Source organism: Clinocottus analis, unplaced genomic scaffold (assembly GCF_023055335.1).
Source record: "Clinocottus analis isolate CAN_PGR_092001 unplaced genomic scaffold, fCliAna1.0.p SCAF_322, whole genome shotgun sequence".
In the NCBI taxonomy this organism is placed as follows: Eukaryota; Metazoa; Chordata; class Actinopteri; order Perciformes; family Cottidae; genus Clinocottus; species Clinocottus analis.
The window spans coordinates 96-16,667 of record NW_027176068.1 but is presented as its reverse complement, the minus strand read 5'-3'; the positions used below and the strand labels follow the sequence as shown (position 1 = coordinate 16,667).

Sequence of the window (16,572 nt, the reverse complement as noted above, 5' to 3'; positions counted from 1 at the left end):
CTATTTACAAAACCTAATCTTTAAGCACTATTTACAAAACCTGAATACTCTTGCAAATGAAACTTTGGTCTCAACAGTTTTATCTGTGCTCATAATCAACATTGCTCTAAAATAAACCAAGTGATCAGAATAATCTACACTATCAAGCAGTCAGTAAACAATACAATAAATAGAAAACACATTGTTCAAAACATAGTTCTCAGGGAGAAGTAGATTTTTAATCTCAAAACTAATTGCATATAAACGAAAACATGTTCCATTACTGTCGATCAAAACTGATCAGAAATTACTATTCTGCTTTTCTCTTTGCTAATTATTTGGTTCTTCCTCCTCCTTGTACCTCTATTGTTACAGTGCAGTACCCTGTGTACCTCTATTTCAACCAGAACGACGTTAAAGTCTGAGAAAGCAACATGCACCGACGTCACTGACACTCAGCCAATAGCAGAGAGGAAACAGCACAGCCTTATTTGCATGCAGGGTGTTTAAGTAGTAGCAGCGTACCGCCTTCACCTAACGCATTTCTGCCACCACCAGAACTGTAATCATGCCTGAGCCATCAAAGCCAGCGCCCAAGAAGGGATCCAAGAAAGCGGTGACCAAGACCGCCGCCAAGTCTGGCAAGAAGAGGCGCAAGTCCCGCAAGGAGAGCTACGCCATCTACGTGTACAAGGTGATGAAGCAGGTTCACCCCGACACCGGCATCTCCTCCAAGGCCATGGGCATCATGAACTGCTTCGTGAGCGACATCTTTGAGCGCATCGCCGGGGAGGCTTCCCGTCTGGCTCACTACAACAAGCGCTCCACCATCACGTCCAGGGAGATCCAGACCGCCGTCCGCCTCCTTCTGCCCGGTGAGCTGGCCAAGCACGCTGTGTCTGAAGGCACCAAGGCCGTGACCAAGTACACCAGCTCCAAGTAGACTGTCCCCTCCACCATCTTTCCAACCAACGGCTCTTTTAAGAGCCACACACTTTTTTCTGAAAGAGCCACACTCCTTTGCAGTGTTATGTTATATCTTAATCATGATGTGGCACTACATAAACCACTTCGTTTCATATTAAAATAAATATGCACATATGTTGCCTCTGCAGACAGAACTGCATAGTAGACTGGCCACGTTGTGCGGACCGGCAGTAAAAATGAATGCAGTCTTGAATTTGAAGAAAGAAAATAATCCTAAAGTGTATATGCAAAACATTGCACCTGAATACATCTAAAAGCTGTTGAGCAGCTGGACGTCTCTACAAAAAGCAGTTCATACCTATAGTGAACCATAAGTCTGAGTGTCTTTATGTGTAAAATATTCATGTCATAAATTTCACCATCAGTCACACCATGCTGGCTGTTCAGTCTACACAATTTAATACACAATGATTCACATTTGTCAATCTTTATGTAAATATTGATACACAGAGAAAACATTTCAGTATATTTATTCACGATTTCTTCACAAAGTTATTTCATTCATTATATAGTTATGTAATAATAGGAAAGTATTCAGCAGAATATTACACCTAATATAACAAAATACAGGAATGGTATACACATTCATTATATTACTCAAATTAATAGTAATACTGTAATTACTTTATATGAATTGCAATAGTAACAAAATATACAGATTACAAATCTGAATATGGTGTATTTAAACCGATAGTATCAGTATTGCACTGTAAATAATGGTGTTTAATTATTCTGAAATCTGACACAATTGGGAAAATCTTTTGTCTTTTGTAAACTCGAGGCATAAAGATTATTCACAGATTAACACACGGTCGTTTGTTTCTATTGTTAGACGAACTGTTGCCGCCCATTTGTCCTCAACTACGTCCGCAGGTGGTGTTTATATGGCGACGCTCTCTGCTTTCTCAGTATTTGGTTAACCAACCACACTCTGACAAGATGAGTGGACGCGGTAAAGGAGGCAAAGGACTCGGCAAAGGAGGCGCTAAGCGTCACAGGAAAGTTCTCCGTGATAACATCCAGGGCATCACCAAGCCCGCCATTCGCCGTCTGGCTCGCCGCGGCGGAGTGAAGCGTATCTCCGGTCTGATCTACGAGGAGACCCGCGGTGTGCTCAAGGTGTTCCTGGAGAACGTCATCCGTGACGCCGTCACCTACACCGAGCACGCCAAGAGGAAGACCGTCACCGCCATGGATGTGGTGTACGCTCTGAAGAGGCAGGGCCGCACCCTGTACGGCTTCGGGGGCTAAACACTGACCGACGACCACACGACACAACGGCTCTTTTAAGAGCCACCCACCCACTCTGAGAGCTATTTCCCATATATACCATTAGTAATATTAAGAACTAATTGAGTGTAATTCATTAAAAGAGGTGTTCTAAATACAGTAATCTTTATTCGAAAAGCCTCAATCATGCGACGTGATTACCAGTCTTATCACAAAGTAGCACTAATCATACATAGACACACCTAAATGCTTATATGCACATTATAATTCCACACGACACTGTTTTTGAATGTAATATCAATCAAGTTGTATAAATATAATTTGCTTGTGATTTGCCTCGTGCATTTGACACGACATTAACCCACCGAGTTTATAAACTTGGAAATATTACATGTTTTTTATACCAATATTTTATGACTATTACGAATTATTCATCCCTCAAACCGAATTATAGGATACACATAATCAAGCTAAACTGAATAACTTATTTTTACTTAGTGATATAGCCTTATTGTAGTGCTTTAGACGGTGCAGCACGTGTTTGTCAGACCGGAACACAGCTCTCAGAGGCGGGTGTGTGGCTCTTAAAAGAGCCGTTGGGGTTCACTCGGGTCGGGTCAGTCTAAGCTCTCTCTCCGCGGATGCGGCGGGCTAGCTGGATGTCTTTGGGCATGATGGTGACCCTCTTGGCGTGGATCGCGCACAGGTTGGTGTCCTCGAACAGGCCGACCAGGTAAGCCTCGCTAGACTCCTGCAGCGCCATGACGGCGGAGCTCTGGAAGCGCAGGTCGGTCTTGAAGTCCTGAGCGATCTCCCTCACCAGGCGCTGGAAGGGCAGCTTGCGGATCAGCAGCTCGGTGGACTTCTGGTAGCGGCGGATCTCCCTCAGAGCCACGGTACCGGGCCTGTAACGGTGGGGCTTCTTCACTCCGCCGGTCGCCGGGGCGCTCTTACGGGCAGCTTTGGTCGCCAGCTGCTTCCTGGGAGCTTTTCCTCCGGTGGACTTACGGGCGGTCTGCTTGGTTCTGGCCATTGTTACTGGTCGTCTTTTTCTTATTACGAAAGAAAAGTAGTTTTTCTAAGCGACGACGTTTCCTTTATATATCCAGAGTCGGAGCAAAGGGAACGCTGATTGGTCCAAGTTAACCACGTGATAGCGCCACAGGAAGAGAACTTAAAACAAAGTTGAACTCTTTACTGACATTAGAGAATTCTTTTCTTGATGTATATATATATATATATATATATATATATATATATATATATATATATATATATATATATATATATATATAAATATATATATATATATATATATATATATATATATATATATATATATATATATATATATATATATATATATATATATATATATATATATATATATATATATATATATATATATATATATAAATATATATATATATATATATATATATATATATATATATATATATATATATATATATATATATATATATATATAAATAAAACACTAGGACGAGTCACGACCAAAGTTTAGGAAATACACTATTGCCCATTAAAAAAAAAAAAAAATGTTGGAAAATATATTTGAAAACGTAATCGTCGCGGAGTAGAGTGAAAATACATTTCTACGTTTTCCAATGCAGCCTGTATGGAAGCCCATTCCCGCCAGACCAAAAAAAAAATTAGAACAAAAAAAATTAAGACGAAAAAAAAGAATTAGGACCAAAAAAAAAAAATAGGACCAAAAAAAAAAGATTGGACCAAAAAAAAAAATTTTTTTTTTTGTTGACGAAAAAAACAACAAAAAAAAACATGTAAGCAATACGTTATTACATCACTTTGGTTTTACAATACCTTCATTTAAATGTAAATATGTATTGTCACATGATAGTCCAATCTTGTTTCAATTTACATATTCTTTTAATTGAACATTGCAAACATTGTTTTATATTCAAGTGCTCTTGTTATTTACTAAAAGATAACTTGGCAATGTCAACTCCCTGTAAGTCTGTTGATGGGTTACTTTAAAGTAAATAAATCATTCAATATATGTGTGGACTTTGCATTTTACTCAGTTCTTAAAAATAGCCAATGAAGTACAAATATTAGCTAAAATTATATTCAAGTTCTCATTTCTGTCCTGGAATGAAACATGATTTATTTATTTATTTTTTGCCTTTTTTTCAAGTCAACGGGAAAAAAAGACTAGGAAAAAAATAAGACAATTTTTTTTAGTCCTATTTTTTTTTGGTCCTAATTTTTGGTCTTAATTTTTATTTTTTGGGTCCTAATTTTTTTTTGTGTGTTTGGCGGGAATGGGCAACCCTAGCTTTGAGACGATATGATGTTGTCATTTCATTAGCTGACATGGTACTAGTGTACTACTTTGAAGTTTAGAATACTTCAAAGTAGTACACTTTGAAGTATTGTATACTTCTACTCCATGACAGGGTGGGAAATATTGTGGGACTATACATTTTACTTCCGTTGTTAGATTCAGAACAATAAAAATACATATATCATCAACCAATACATGAAAATGTATTCTGAGCTGCAGGTTAAAACGTTTGGTACTTTAAGTATATTTGATAATAATAATAATAATAATAATAATAATAATAATAATAATAATAATAATAATAATAATAATGTATAATATCTGGACAGTGTGGGAAATGTCAATATATAGAAAAGCATAGCAGTGAAAAATATACTTTAATTGCTATTCATTGTCGATAGTATGGAAACAAGATATTTCATTTTTGTTCGGCCTGCAACACTACAGATAAAGTCAGGAACAGACAACAAAAAAAGCAAAGAAACACGTGAGAGACGTGTTGATCACATGTTTTGATCCTTAGTAAAAACGTATATTTGTAAGTGTTACTTTTAAAGAACATTTAATGTGTATTAAACTAAATTAAATCATAGACATAAGTCCTGGGTCCCAAAAGGTATAACAACATTATATTCCCTGACAGAAAAGGACTTTCAACCCATAAAGAAAAAATATAGTCTTAAAAAATTATCTGATTTTTTTTTATAGATACTTTCATTTTGAACGTAACATCAGACATATATCAGACCTTGATGACCCAATACTTATAATGTTTCTACCAAAATTATTTCTAGAAATGAAAATGCATCAATTCCAATGTGTGGCAGGAATTTGCGTCTTCCTATCCGAATTATGTGTTTCTTTTGTTTTTGTTGTCTTTTGTTCAATTGAGGAGAGTGCATGCATGAACTGAAACAACAAAAACAAAGTTACCCAACTTTCAAAAACTGTGGATGCCATAAATGCTGCTACTATTTGGCCCCTTAGAAATCTCATTATGATTAAAATATGAGAGAATTCTATTATAAAACATTTTATTATTTCAACTATAAATAACTTGGAATATCGCCATAGTATTTTCAGTTTTGTTCAGCTCAAAACTGGCAGCTGAGAGCATTTAAAGCGTCACAAATATTTTAACATAGAAATGAATATGTAAACATGGTTGTATCATGAATTAAAAAAAATAAATAAACAATGAATAAATAAAGGACAGTGTGTTTCAGGAAGTGGAGAACTCAGCCTGTGGTCTATCCCAACAGGAGTGTGTTAGCGGACACCAGATGAACCTCTTTTTAATAAATACATAAGAACAAGAGTGGAGTTATTTTACTTTGGATCTCTGAACAAACATCTGTTCTCGCTGTCGAGTTCTTTTTCTCGGGGTTTTGATGTATTTTAAAGCATTTAGGAGAGAAATCACAAAGAAAAGACACTCAGCTGCGTTTCACACAGAAGATGATGGGAGATGTTTAAACGCTTTACAGACTAAATGCAAAAGCGCAATGATGTTTATTTCCCAAACAAGTGAAGATAAACTCCTTCTATATCAATTCGATTACATTTCAGGCTTTCTTTCCTCCTCTAGATATGTATTTTATACATTTAATGGCGAAGAGAAAACACAAGTGACTGAGTTTTCCCGCTGCCCCGGCGAGAGACAGGCTGGGTTGAGTCTCCACGGTTCTCATGGTGTGTTTAAGTTCCCCTCCTCGCAGAGAGTTTTCTATCAGTCATAACAGACGAGAGCAGAACAGCTGAATTATCACGATGGCAGAACTCGCTCCAGCCGCCGCACCGGCCACTCAGGTGAAATCCCCGAAGAAGAAAGCGCCCAGACCAGGCAAGAAGTCCGGGCCCGGTGCCAGCGAGCGCATCATGAAAGCGGTGACCGCATCCAAGAGCCGTAGTGGGGTCTCCTTTGTGGCCATGAAGAAGGACCTGGCCGCTGGTGGTTACGACGTGATCCAGAACAGCGCCCACGTTAAACGCGCTGTCAAGAAGCTGCTGGAAAAAGGAGACCTCGTACAGGTCAAGGGGACCGGGGCCAGTGGTTCCTTCAAAGCGGCCAAGGTCGCTGAGAAGCCCAAGAAGGTGGCGAAGAAGCCCGCCGCCAAAACTAAGAAGCCTGCAGCTAAGAAGATCGTCGCCGCCAAGAAGCCAAAAGCGGCCAAGACAACACCCAAGAAGGCGAAGAAGTCCGCGACACCCAAGAAAACATCTGTGAAGAAGATCACAAAGAGCCCGAAGAAGGTGGCCAAGAAGGCGGCTACACCGAAGAAAGTCACGAAGAAGGTTGTTAAACCTAAAGCTGCAAAACCAGCGAAGAAGACTGCAGCTAAAAAAACCGTGAAGAAGACTGCAGCCAAGAAACCAGCGAAGAAGTAAACTTGTTTCTCTCCACAACAACGGCTCTTTTAAGAGCCACCCAAATACACAAAAGAGCTCTTCGTTTTTTTTTACATAGTAATATTATTATATGCGTTGTGTATTTGTGAGTAAACAAGTCACAAGTTTGAACACCAACTATAAACAAACTATCAATATATCTGAATGTCTACTTATATTGGATTTAAATATAGATAATCACAATATTTATGACTTTCCAACTACAGAAACAGTCTAAAAGCATTAAAAAAACATACATGAAACTTTGATTTAACTAGTTCCTGTTTTAGGAAACTTGTCTCAGTACTTTAAGTACTCTCAATATATGAAGTACTCTAACTATGTATCTTATATTTCATTTAAAATAAACACAAACTAGTACTTTGTTTTAAAACTATTTGGATTTATTTGTCATATAAAAAATACATTAGATGACAATAACACTATCCTACAATGATTAAGTTCAAACTCATAAGTTTAAAACACTGAGACTCTTAAATTACCCATTTAAATATAAATATTCATGAAGTACACATTCAAGGTACTTTTTATGTAATTATTCTTCATACTCCTCTAACAACACAATGTTACTCCATTTGTTTGTATCATTTATTCCAATAATGTCCTTTTTCTTGAAGAGTATTTGTAAAGTACTTGTACTGAAGTAAAGTATCGCAGTACTTTCTGTATTTACATCCAACACTACTTTTTTCTAGACTAAGACGTGAATGTGTTCAATACAAGTTCAAAATCACTTAAATGTAATGGTATTCATGTACAAAACATATTTCATCATCTCCTTAAAATGTCCTTTATTATAATGATTTCATTACTTCAGTGTGTTTTTTAATAAATCTGTATCACGTACAAACTGGTTGTATGTACATACATACACGTTTAAAGTCGTGTTTTATTGAGGTTTTGTGTTTATTTTGACCTAAAACGTCTCATTGTATAAATCGCATGCAGAGCGGGAGTCTTCAACTGACACGGTGACGTCGTCTTCTCTGATTGGATGATCGTACTGCTGTACCGGACCAATGAGCGACTAGGTGCTCCTTTATAATCTGAGCTTCACCGTCAGCGCGCTACCTTCTCTCTTAACCGGAACAAAATAGTTACCGTGAATCATGTCTGGAAGAGGTAAAACCGGCGGCAAGACCAGAGCGAAGGCCAAGACCAGGTCCTCCAGAGCCGGGCTCCAGTTCCCCGTGGGCCGTGTCCACAGACACTTGAGGAAGGGTAACTACGCCCAGCGTGTCGGCGCCGGAGCTCCGGTGTACCTGGCGGCGGTGCTGGAGTACCTGACCGCTGAGATCCTGGAACTGGCCGGGAACGCTGCCCGCGACAACAAGAAGACCAGGATCATCCCCCGTCACCTGCAGCTGGCCGTCCGCAACGACGAGGAGCTCAACAAGCTGCTGGGCGGCGTGACCATCGCTCAGGGCGGCGTGCTGCCCAACATCCAGGCGGTGCTGCTGCCCAAGAAGACCGAGAAGGCCACCAAGAAGTAGAGGCCCTACTCTCATCACCCAACGGCTCTTTTAAGAGCCACCCACCACTCTCAAAGAGAAACTTCCTGTTTTTATTGTATGCATCAATGATTCACATTGCAACACACACAAGCTTTATTATTCACTATTTAACATTATTACATCTATGGGTAAATTCTCCTGTTTTAATGGCCTAAACTAAGTGAACCTGGTCAACAGAGGCTAAAATCAGTTTGAAACCTGTATTCTCTTTAAACCTGTATTTCTCTTTCTGCTGTTCAGCCTGTCCACATGGGGGCGCTGTTCCCCAACAAGTTGAAGCAGCGGATGAAGGCCATGAAAACCTGTTTAAGTAGCTTCACGAAAAAGAGTCTTAAAGTTCTCTTCTGTCTGGAGCCTCAAGTCCTACACTACAAGCTGCTCTGACAGTGTGGAGAAGAGTGCAGTGTTGAAGTTGCGTTGTTGTGTCAAAGCCATGGCGCATCACAGATTGCTCCCCCATAATGCAAAAGTTATCGTGAACTCCCCGCAAAAGCATGAACGTCTGACTGCTCATCACATGCAATCCAGTAATAATCAGGTGTTTTTAGCTTAAAGTTAGCTTACAAGTCTAGATGTTTCTGGTCCTACTGTGTCCTTCTGGAAATTTACAAGGCTTTCCCTCTCAACTTCACTGGACTGGGGGGCCTTCTTGACCTCTTGGCCCAGCTCTCCTCTAATGGGCTTTGGCTCTTGGTAAAGTGCCAGAATATGTTTAAATAACTAGGATTTAAGCTGAATGGGTCTCTTTAGTGGACTAGTAACTAGAATAACTGTTCAGAACTATATTAGTGGTAGTACTTATCTTTTTACAACCATGAATACGCTATTCATGCAGATATATATATATATATATATATATATATATATATATATATATATATATATATATATATATATATATATATATATAATATATATATATATATATATATATATATATATATATATATATATATATATATATATATATATATATTTTACTGGTTACTGGTAACCAGTAATATAACCAGAACAAGTAATCACTGATTGCAGATGTTTCTGGCCTTCCTCTGGTCAGGGAGGATAACTCCCACAATCATCTGTGCGGTTCTGACGACACCAACCAGGTCTCTGGTTCTTTATGTTGAATATCAATAACCAGAAACAGAATTATTATTGCAAGAAGAGGCACCAAAAACACAAAAGAAGGTTTTAGTGCTTCACGGAAACAAACATTATTATGTGGTACATTTGTCAACAGTTGCTGCTTAAAAGTCTTCACATTTCTTAATTATTAAACATTCATGAAAACACAAATTAATCCTGGATTTACTTCTAAGAACTCAGCTAAACAATGCAATTGTATTAATGAGGAAACTAAGATTTAATTGAAGAGGAAACCAAAAGTCAGATGACAGGTGTCATTTTGTAATTAATTGATAAACAAACAATTTATATGAGTATTGTGATGTATTTATTTTAATATTACTACAACGTCACACAGTGTCTTGTTAAAAAATAAAACAGCCAATAATGTAGGTGTACCTGTTTTGTTTTTTTAAGTACCATCTGTGATATATTAAATATATGAGATTTAGATAAATGTAGATAATGTCGGTAACAAAGTGTGAAGTTTTTATTTATTTTGTATCATAAACGGGCGGCTCAAACGCTATAGGGTCCTTAAGAAAAATGCGGGCGGGCTGAGGGGTGTGTCTTCAAATACGTCCGCAGGTGGGAATTAAATACCGACGCTCTCTGCTTCCTCAGCATTAGTTCATCCAACTAGACTCTGACAAGATGAGTGGACGCGGTAAAGGAGGCAAAGGACTCGGCAAAGGAGGCGCTAAGCGTCACAGGAAAGTTCTCCGTGATAACATCCAGGGCATCACCAAGCCCGCCATTCGCCGTCTGGCTCGCCGCGGCGGAGTGAAGCGTATCTCCGGTCTGATCTACGAGGAGACCCGCGGTGTGCTCAAGGTGTTCCTGGAGAACGTCATCCGTGACGCCGTCACCTACACCGAGCACGCCAAGAGGAAGACCGTCACCGCCATGGATGTGGTGTACGCTCTGAAGAGGCAGGGCCGCACCCTGTACGGCTTCGGAGGCTAAACACTGACCGACGACCACACGACACAACGGCTCTTTTAAGAGCCACCCACCCACTCTGAGAGCTCCTGTCCTGATGATTAATTTCAGTAACAAGACAAAATAAAATATATACTTCTGTATGTCTGAAGTACAAATTGCATAACAATGAATGGCTTCTCTTTTTATCTTATCTAACAGTTATAACTGATAAAACTAAAATGTAACTAATAGTTCAATATGAAATCCTGATTCCTTAGAATGTATAATATACCTTAATCCCGACCTTTAAAAAACAAAGTATGATATTTGTGAAAGTTTTTAAATGTTCAATTAAAATACACAATTTGGTTTAATCATTGAGATTCATTTCCGCGTTTTATACAACAACTTGTAACACTGGATTCAAGATAAAATAAATCCTTTAGTCCCTCTGTGGGGAAATTACAGGATAACAGTAGCACTGCTCAAGTAAACTCATAAGATAAAATGAACCAATATAATGTAAATATTCAGAACAAATACAATTTCTTGAAGAAAGCAAAACGACAAAAGGCTGTTAGTAACTCATAAAATGCTTCTTTAAGGAATTCATATTTTATTATTTCAATATTGAACTACTAAATAAAGTTTGATTTAAAAACATAATTTATAAATACAAATATTACTTTTGCAGAATTCGTATCCAGCCGTTGAAGTTAACCATTTACATAATTCATTCGTGTTAACTTAGTGCTTTAGATGGTGCAGCACGTGTTTGTCAGACCGGAACACAGCTCTCAGAGGCGGGTGTGTGGCTCTTAAAAGAGCCGTTGGGGTTCACTGGGGTCGGGTCAGTCTAAGCTCGCTCCCCGCGGATGCGGCGGGCCAGCTGGATGTCTTTGGGCATGATGGTGACCCTCTTGGCGTGGATGGCGCACAGGTTGGTGTCCTCGAACAGGCCGACCAGGTAAGCCTCGCTAGACTCCTGCAGCGCCATGACGGCGGAGCTCTGGAAGCGCAGGTCGGTCTTGAAGTCCTGAGCGATCTCCCTCACCAGGCGCTGGAAGGGCAGCTTGCGGATCAGCAGCTCGGTGGACTTCTGGTAGCGGCGGATCTCCCTCAGAGCCACGGTACCGGGCCTGTAACGGTGGGGCTTCTTCACTCCGCCGGTCGCCGGGGCGCTCTTACGGGCAGCTTTGGTTGCCAGCTGCTTCCTGGGAGCTTTTCCTCCGGTGGATTTACGGGCAGTCTGCTTGGTTCTGGCCATTGTTACTGGTCGTCTTTTTCTTATTACGAAAGAAAGAAAAGTGGTTGTGTATGTCAAAGCGCCGCTATCTCATTTATATAGCTAGAGCAGGAGCCAAGGCGATGGTGATTGGTTCAATGTGTGCACGTGATTATGCAACTCAGCTATTGGATAAAATACATTTGAAACTTCAACAGTCCCGCTCATTGGTCTATTGTGGTACCTTGCAAATAATACAATGCAAATACAAGTACTCAATATTTAATACAAAAATAAACAACTTCCATATTGTCAAAGAACAAGCAAAACAAATGCTGTACATAAATACTTTAGAAGTATAATGGACTGTGTATATCACTGAAAAACAAGATAGCATATACATGTGCAGGCTTTATTTCAAAGTAAGAGTTAATTGAAATTTGTGTGAGGTTCCTAAATATTATGTAAATTAAATATTGTTGTACCTCAACAAGTAATTCAAAGTCAGAGAGATGTTACACTGCAGAAGTGTGAATTTTGTCATATATTTTAGTTTTCTCCACAATCAGAATCATATACTTTAAACACTGAACTTCAATTTTAAATGACTTTCAAGCCTATATTAACTTGTACATGAGTCTTTAATCCTGGAACGAGTACCTGCCGACCTGCAAGTGTATTATTCTCACACACACACACACACAATATATATATATGTGTATGTATGTATGTATGTATGTATGTATGTATGTATGTATGTATGTATGTATGTATGTATGTATGTATGTATGTATATATATATATATATATATATATATATATATATATATATATATATATGTATATATATGTATGTATATATATATATATATACATATATATATATATATATATATATATATATATATATATATATATATATATATATATACATACATACATACATACATACATACATACATACACACACACACACACACACACACACACACATTATATATATATATATATATATATATATATATATATATATATATATATATATATATATATATATATATATATATATATATATATATATATATATTACATAACAATACATTACATGTCATTTAGCTGACGATTTTGTCCAAAGCGACTTACAATAAGTGCATTTAACCGTGAGTACGGTTCTCAAGAGAGAACAATTTATTCAACAAAGTCAAACTACAAAGTTCTATCAGCATCTAAGTGCTGCTAAAGTGCTGCTGCTACTGTCTTTATTCAAGGTGCAGTCAAAAGAGATGAGGTTTTACTTTGCGGTGGAAGATGTAAACACTTCCTGCTGTCAATGACGTCAATGAGGAGCTCGTTCCACCATCGAGGAGCCAGGAAGCAAACAGTCGATGCTTTGTTGAGTGTTTAGTTGTTTTGTTCGCAGTGACATTTTTACTTTCCTCTCTTATATTGTGTTTTATTTTGCAATGGTGTCGGTAGTGTTTCTTTTACACTTAATAATTGTAATTCCATCGTTCATATATTTTAATATTGTATTTTTACTGTTTGCTTTTTTTTTTTTGATGTAATCAATGAAAGTATTTTTGACAGGAATGTCCATTTGGTTAAAAAAAAAGTTTGATCTCATCTTATTTGACCGTGATGTTCTATTCTAATTATATTGGTTAAAACTCTCTCACTAAACACGCTAAACATATTAAAAAACGTATTATGATTCAAAACCTGAGCAGACTTTTCATAACGCATCACTTTCCATTCCAACTTTGTCACTGAAAAACACTAAGGCGTGTCGGCACCATTACGACATGTCTATTCTGGTGTTCATGAAGATATAATTAATTATTCAGGAAAATGGCAAACAACATGCATACTGACAATAAATACTCAGATTTATTACAGAAAACAATGGTTTAAACGTATATTAGTATATAATATAAGAAGTTACGTAATAAGCCATGCCAATATAACTATACAATTATACATGTGGTACATATGTGATTTATTTGCTCAGACCTGTGAACAAAAAAGGATTTTAATTCAGTATGTCTTTAATTATTTATTCTAGTAAAGTGTATTTATTATTTTTATCAAAAGTAGCAATTTCAAAGAAACAATAAAGGAAATATAATGAAATCATAATATTGCTTCTACTGACACTCTCTTGTACATACATCATATTCATATTACTAATGTATTTCTTCTGATACACTTGTATTTTTGTCTTTATTATATTGTCATCTTTTCTAGTTTAGTTATTTTACCAAATTTATCAAACTGTTTTTGATATTATTTTCTATTTTGCACTGTTGCTATTGCTCTGTTGTTTTGGATTATTATGTTTACATGTTTGCTTGTTTATATTATAATCTTTGATTCCTCTCTGGCACAATCATTTCTTCCATGATTCCAATATTTCCATTTTCTCTTCTCCTGAATATCTCTCTCTGGTAGTCTTCACTGTCCACTCTGTAAATAGCTTCACGTGTACTCTTCCACACTATTCTGCAGTGCTAAAGGTTGTACAATCACAGTAAGTTAATATTGTTTGAATTGAAATTTAAAAATGTTGTGCTTTGCATTATGTTGTTTGTAATAAACTATCCACTATTTTCCGAAATGAAAAATATTTCCTTTTCCTTCCATTTGAACATCCATCGCAGTCAGATGGTTTGCACTGCAGCTCGTCTTTTAACAGAATTTGACTTGAACTACAGATGAAAGCCCAAATGAGAATTTGCCATTTTGTCATAAAAAAAACTGTAAATTTGAATAGAAATCATACAAAATAATAAGTAATCCTTGGGACAAAATCAAAAGGAAAACGAAAGTATATTCATAAGTGGATAACACCAATTTCTATTAAGTGAGTTATGTACTAATTTAAAACCATTTAAATCACGACTACTGTTTGGCGAGATTGTATTATGCCAAAAAAATGATGTTTAAGTTTTTTCTAATATTGTTTTCATACAGATTGAGAGTGCTTAACTGCCATATTTTAAATTACTAAACCATATTATGATGGAATATAATTGACATCAGCCATGAAAATCAAAACATTGAGAGTCTTTGTGGGGCTTATTATAAATAAATAATGCTCCAGAGTTCATGTCAGCTTGTATGTCTAAAAGGAAATTATAAGTAAGAACATTTGTGTTCTGGTTGTGTTATCCAACACATTTTATTTTGTAAATAAATAAATAAACAATGAATAAATAAAGGACAGTGTGTTTCAGGAAGTGGAGAATTCAGCCTGTGGTCTATCCCAACAGGAGTGTGTTAGCAGACACCAGATGAACCTCTTTTTAACAAATACATAAGAACAAGAGTGGAGTTATTTTACTTTGGATCTCTGAACAAACATCTGTTCTCGCTGTCGAGTTCTTTTTCTCGGGGTTTTGATGTATTTTAAAGCATTTAGGAGAGAAATCACAAAGAAAAGACACTCAGCTGCGTTTCACACAGAAGATGATGGGAGATGTATAAACGCTTTACAGACTAAATGCAGAAGCGCAATGATGTTTATTTCCCAAACAAGTGAAGATAAACTCCTTCTATATCAATTCGATTACATTTCAGGCTTTCTTTCCTCCTCTAGATATGTATTTTATACATTTAATGGCGAAGAGAAAACACAAGTGACTGAGTTTTCCCGCTGCCCCGGCAAGAGACAGGCTGGGTTGAGTCTCCACGGTTCTCATGGTGTGTTTAAGTTCCCCTCCTCGCAGAGAGTTTTCTATCAGTCATAAGAGACGAGAACAGAACAGCTGAATTATCACGATGGCAGAACTCGCTCCAGCCGCCGCACCGGCCACTCAGGTGAAATCCCCGAAGAAGAAAGCGCCCAGGCCAGGCAAGAAGCCCGGTCCCAACGCCGGCGAGCTAATCATGAAAGCGGTGACCGCATCTAAGAGCCGTAAGGGGATGTCCTATGTGGCCATGAAGAAGGACCTGGCCGCTTGTGGTTATGACGTGGAGCAAAAAAACAACCTCGTTAAACGCACCGTCAAGAGGTTGCTGGAAAAAGGAGACCTCGTACAGGTCAAGGGAACCGGGGCCAGTGGTTCCTTCAAAGCGGCCAAGGTCGCTGAGAAGCCCAAGAAGGTGGCGAAGAAGCCCGCTGCCAAACCTAAAAAGCCTGCAGCGAAAAAGGTCACTGCCGCCAAGAAATCCCCCGTGGCAGCAAAGAAGCCAAAAGCAGCCAAGACAACACCCAAGAAGGCAAAGAAGCCCGCGACACCTAAGAAAACTTCTGTGAAGAAGATCACAAAGAGCCCGAAGAAGGTGGCCAAGAAGGCGGCTACACCTAAGAAAGTCACGAAGAAGGTTGTTAAACCTAAAGCTGCAAAACCAGCGAAGAAGACTGCAGCTAAAAAAACCGTGAAGAAGACTGCAGCCAAGAAACCAGCGAAGAAGTAAACTTGTTTCTCTCCACAACAACGGCTCTTTTAAGAGCCACCCAAATACACAAAAGAGCTCTTCGTTTGTTTTTTTTACATAGTAATATTATTATATGCGTTGTGTATTTGTGATGACATGTAAACAAGTCACAAAGTTTGAACACGGACTGTGAAACTATGAATATAGTAAATATGACATTTATCTAAATGTCTACTTATATTGGATTTTCCTGATGCACACAGTGGGACATTTGCAGCAGATAACGGTAAAAGTTCACACATAACAATCTATTTAAATATAGATAATCACAATATGTATGACTTTCCAACTAGAGAAACAGTCTAAATGGCATCAATAACATACATGAAAGTCTGATTTAACTAGTTCCTGTTTTAGGAAACTTCTCTCAGTACTTTGAATACTTAAATACATACATACTAAAATAAACACAA

The 16,572-nt window shown here is 37.8% G+C and overlaps 8 protein-coding genes across 8 annotated transcripts; 6 read left to right on the top strand and 2 right to left on the bottom strand.

Moving 5' to 3' along the window:
- Positions 1-532: 532 nt before the first annotated feature.
- LOC137798924 (histone H2B) lies at positions 533-1,112 on the top strand. The gene has a single exon (XM_068595951.1). It carries the CDS (start codon positions 548-550, stop codon positions 920-922), a length of 375 nt encoding a protein of 124 aa, XP_068452052.1. The 5' UTR covers positions 533-547; the 3' UTR covers positions 923-1,112.
- Positions 1,113-1,895: 783 nt separating this feature from the next.
- Positions 1,896-2,351, top strand: LOC137798926 (histone H4). The gene has a single exon (XM_068595953.1). The coding sequence runs from the start codon at positions 1,906-1,908 to the stop codon at positions 2,215-2,217; it is 312 nt and encodes a 103-aa protein (XP_068452054.1). The 5' UTR covers positions 1,896-1,905; the 3' UTR covers positions 2,218-2,351.
- Positions 2,352-2,667: 316 nt separating this feature from the next.
- Positions 2,668-3,246, bottom strand: LOC137798925 (histone H3). The gene has a single exon (XM_068595952.1). The coding sequence runs from the start codon at positions 3,227-3,229 to the stop codon at positions 2,819-2,821; it is 411 nt and encodes a 136-aa protein (XP_068452053.1). The 5' UTR covers positions 3,230-3,246; the 3' UTR covers positions 2,668-2,818.
- Positions 3,247-6,270: 3,024 nt separating this feature from the next.
- On the top strand, positions 6,271-6,987 carry LOC137798923 (histone H1-like). The gene has a single exon (XM_068595950.1). It carries the CDS (start codon positions 6,296-6,298, stop codon positions 6,911-6,913), a length of 618 nt encoding a protein of 205 aa, XP_068452051.1. The 5' UTR covers positions 6,271-6,295; the 3' UTR covers positions 6,914-6,987.
- A 1,025-nt stretch (positions 6,988-8,012) lies between these two features.
- LOC137798921 (histone H2A-like) lies at positions 8,013-9,059 on the top strand. The gene is made up of 2 exons (XM_068595948.1): positions 8,013-8,503; positions 8,689-9,059. Exon 1 carries the CDS (start codon positions 8,044-8,046, stop codon positions 8,425-8,427), a length of 384 nt encoding a protein of 127 aa, XP_068452049.1. The 5' UTR covers positions 8,013-8,043; the 3' UTR covers positions 8,428-8,503; positions 8,689-9,059.
- A 1,154-nt stretch (positions 9,060-10,213) lies between these two features.
- LOC137798922 (histone H4) lies at positions 10,214-10,684 on the top strand. Its single transcript, XM_068595949.1, has one exon. It carries the CDS (start codon positions 10,228-10,230, stop codon positions 10,537-10,539), a length of 312 nt encoding a protein of 103 aa, XP_068452050.1. The 5' UTR covers positions 10,214-10,227; the 3' UTR covers positions 10,540-10,684.
- A 477-nt stretch (positions 10,685-11,161) lies between these two features.
- On the bottom strand, positions 11,162-11,790 carry LOC137798920 (histone H3). Its single transcript, XM_068595947.1, has one exon. The coding sequence runs from the start codon at positions 11,762-11,764 to the stop codon at positions 11,354-11,356; it is 411 nt and encodes a 136-aa protein (XP_068452048.1). The 5' UTR covers positions 11,765-11,790; the 3' UTR covers positions 11,162-11,353.
- A 3,688-nt stretch (positions 11,791-15,478) lies between these two features.
- LOC137798918 (histone H1-like) lies at positions 15,479-16,200 on the top strand. The gene has a single exon (XM_068595946.1). It carries the CDS (start codon positions 15,500-15,502, stop codon positions 16,136-16,138), a length of 639 nt encoding a protein of 212 aa, XP_068452047.1. The 5' UTR covers positions 15,479-15,499; the 3' UTR covers positions 16,139-16,200.
- Positions 16,201-16,572: the final 372 nt, after the last annotated feature.

Coding starts and splice junctions, on each gene's coding strand:
- LOC137798924 (XM_068595951.1), top strand. CDS start 548: ATGCCTGAGCCATCAAAGCCAGCGCCCAAGAAGGGATCCAAGAAAGCG.
- LOC137798926 (XM_068595953.1), top strand. CDS start 1,906: ATGAGTGGACGCGGTAAAGGAGGCAAAGGACTCGGCAAAGGAGGCGCT.
- LOC137798925 (XM_068595952.1), bottom strand. CDS start 3,229: ATGGCCAGAACCAAGCAGACCGCCCGTAAGTCCACCGGAGGAAAAGCT.
- LOC137798923 (XM_068595950.1), top strand. CDS start 6,296: ATGGCAGAACTCGCTCCAGCCGCCGCACCGGCCACTCAGGTGAAATCC.
- LOC137798921 (XM_068595948.1), top strand. CDS start 8,044: ATGTCTGGAAGAGGTAAAACCGGCGGCAAGACCAGAGCGAAGGCCAAG.
- LOC137798922 (XM_068595949.1), top strand. CDS start 10,228: ATGAGTGGACGCGGTAAAGGAGGCAAAGGACTCGGCAAAGGAGGCGCT.
- LOC137798920 (XM_068595947.1), bottom strand. CDS start 11,764: ATGGCCAGAACCAAGCAGACTGCCCGTAAATCCACCGGAGGAAAAGCT.
- LOC137798918 (XM_068595946.1), top strand. CDS start 15,500: ATGGCAGAACTCGCTCCAGCCGCCGCACCGGCCACTCAGGTGAAATCC.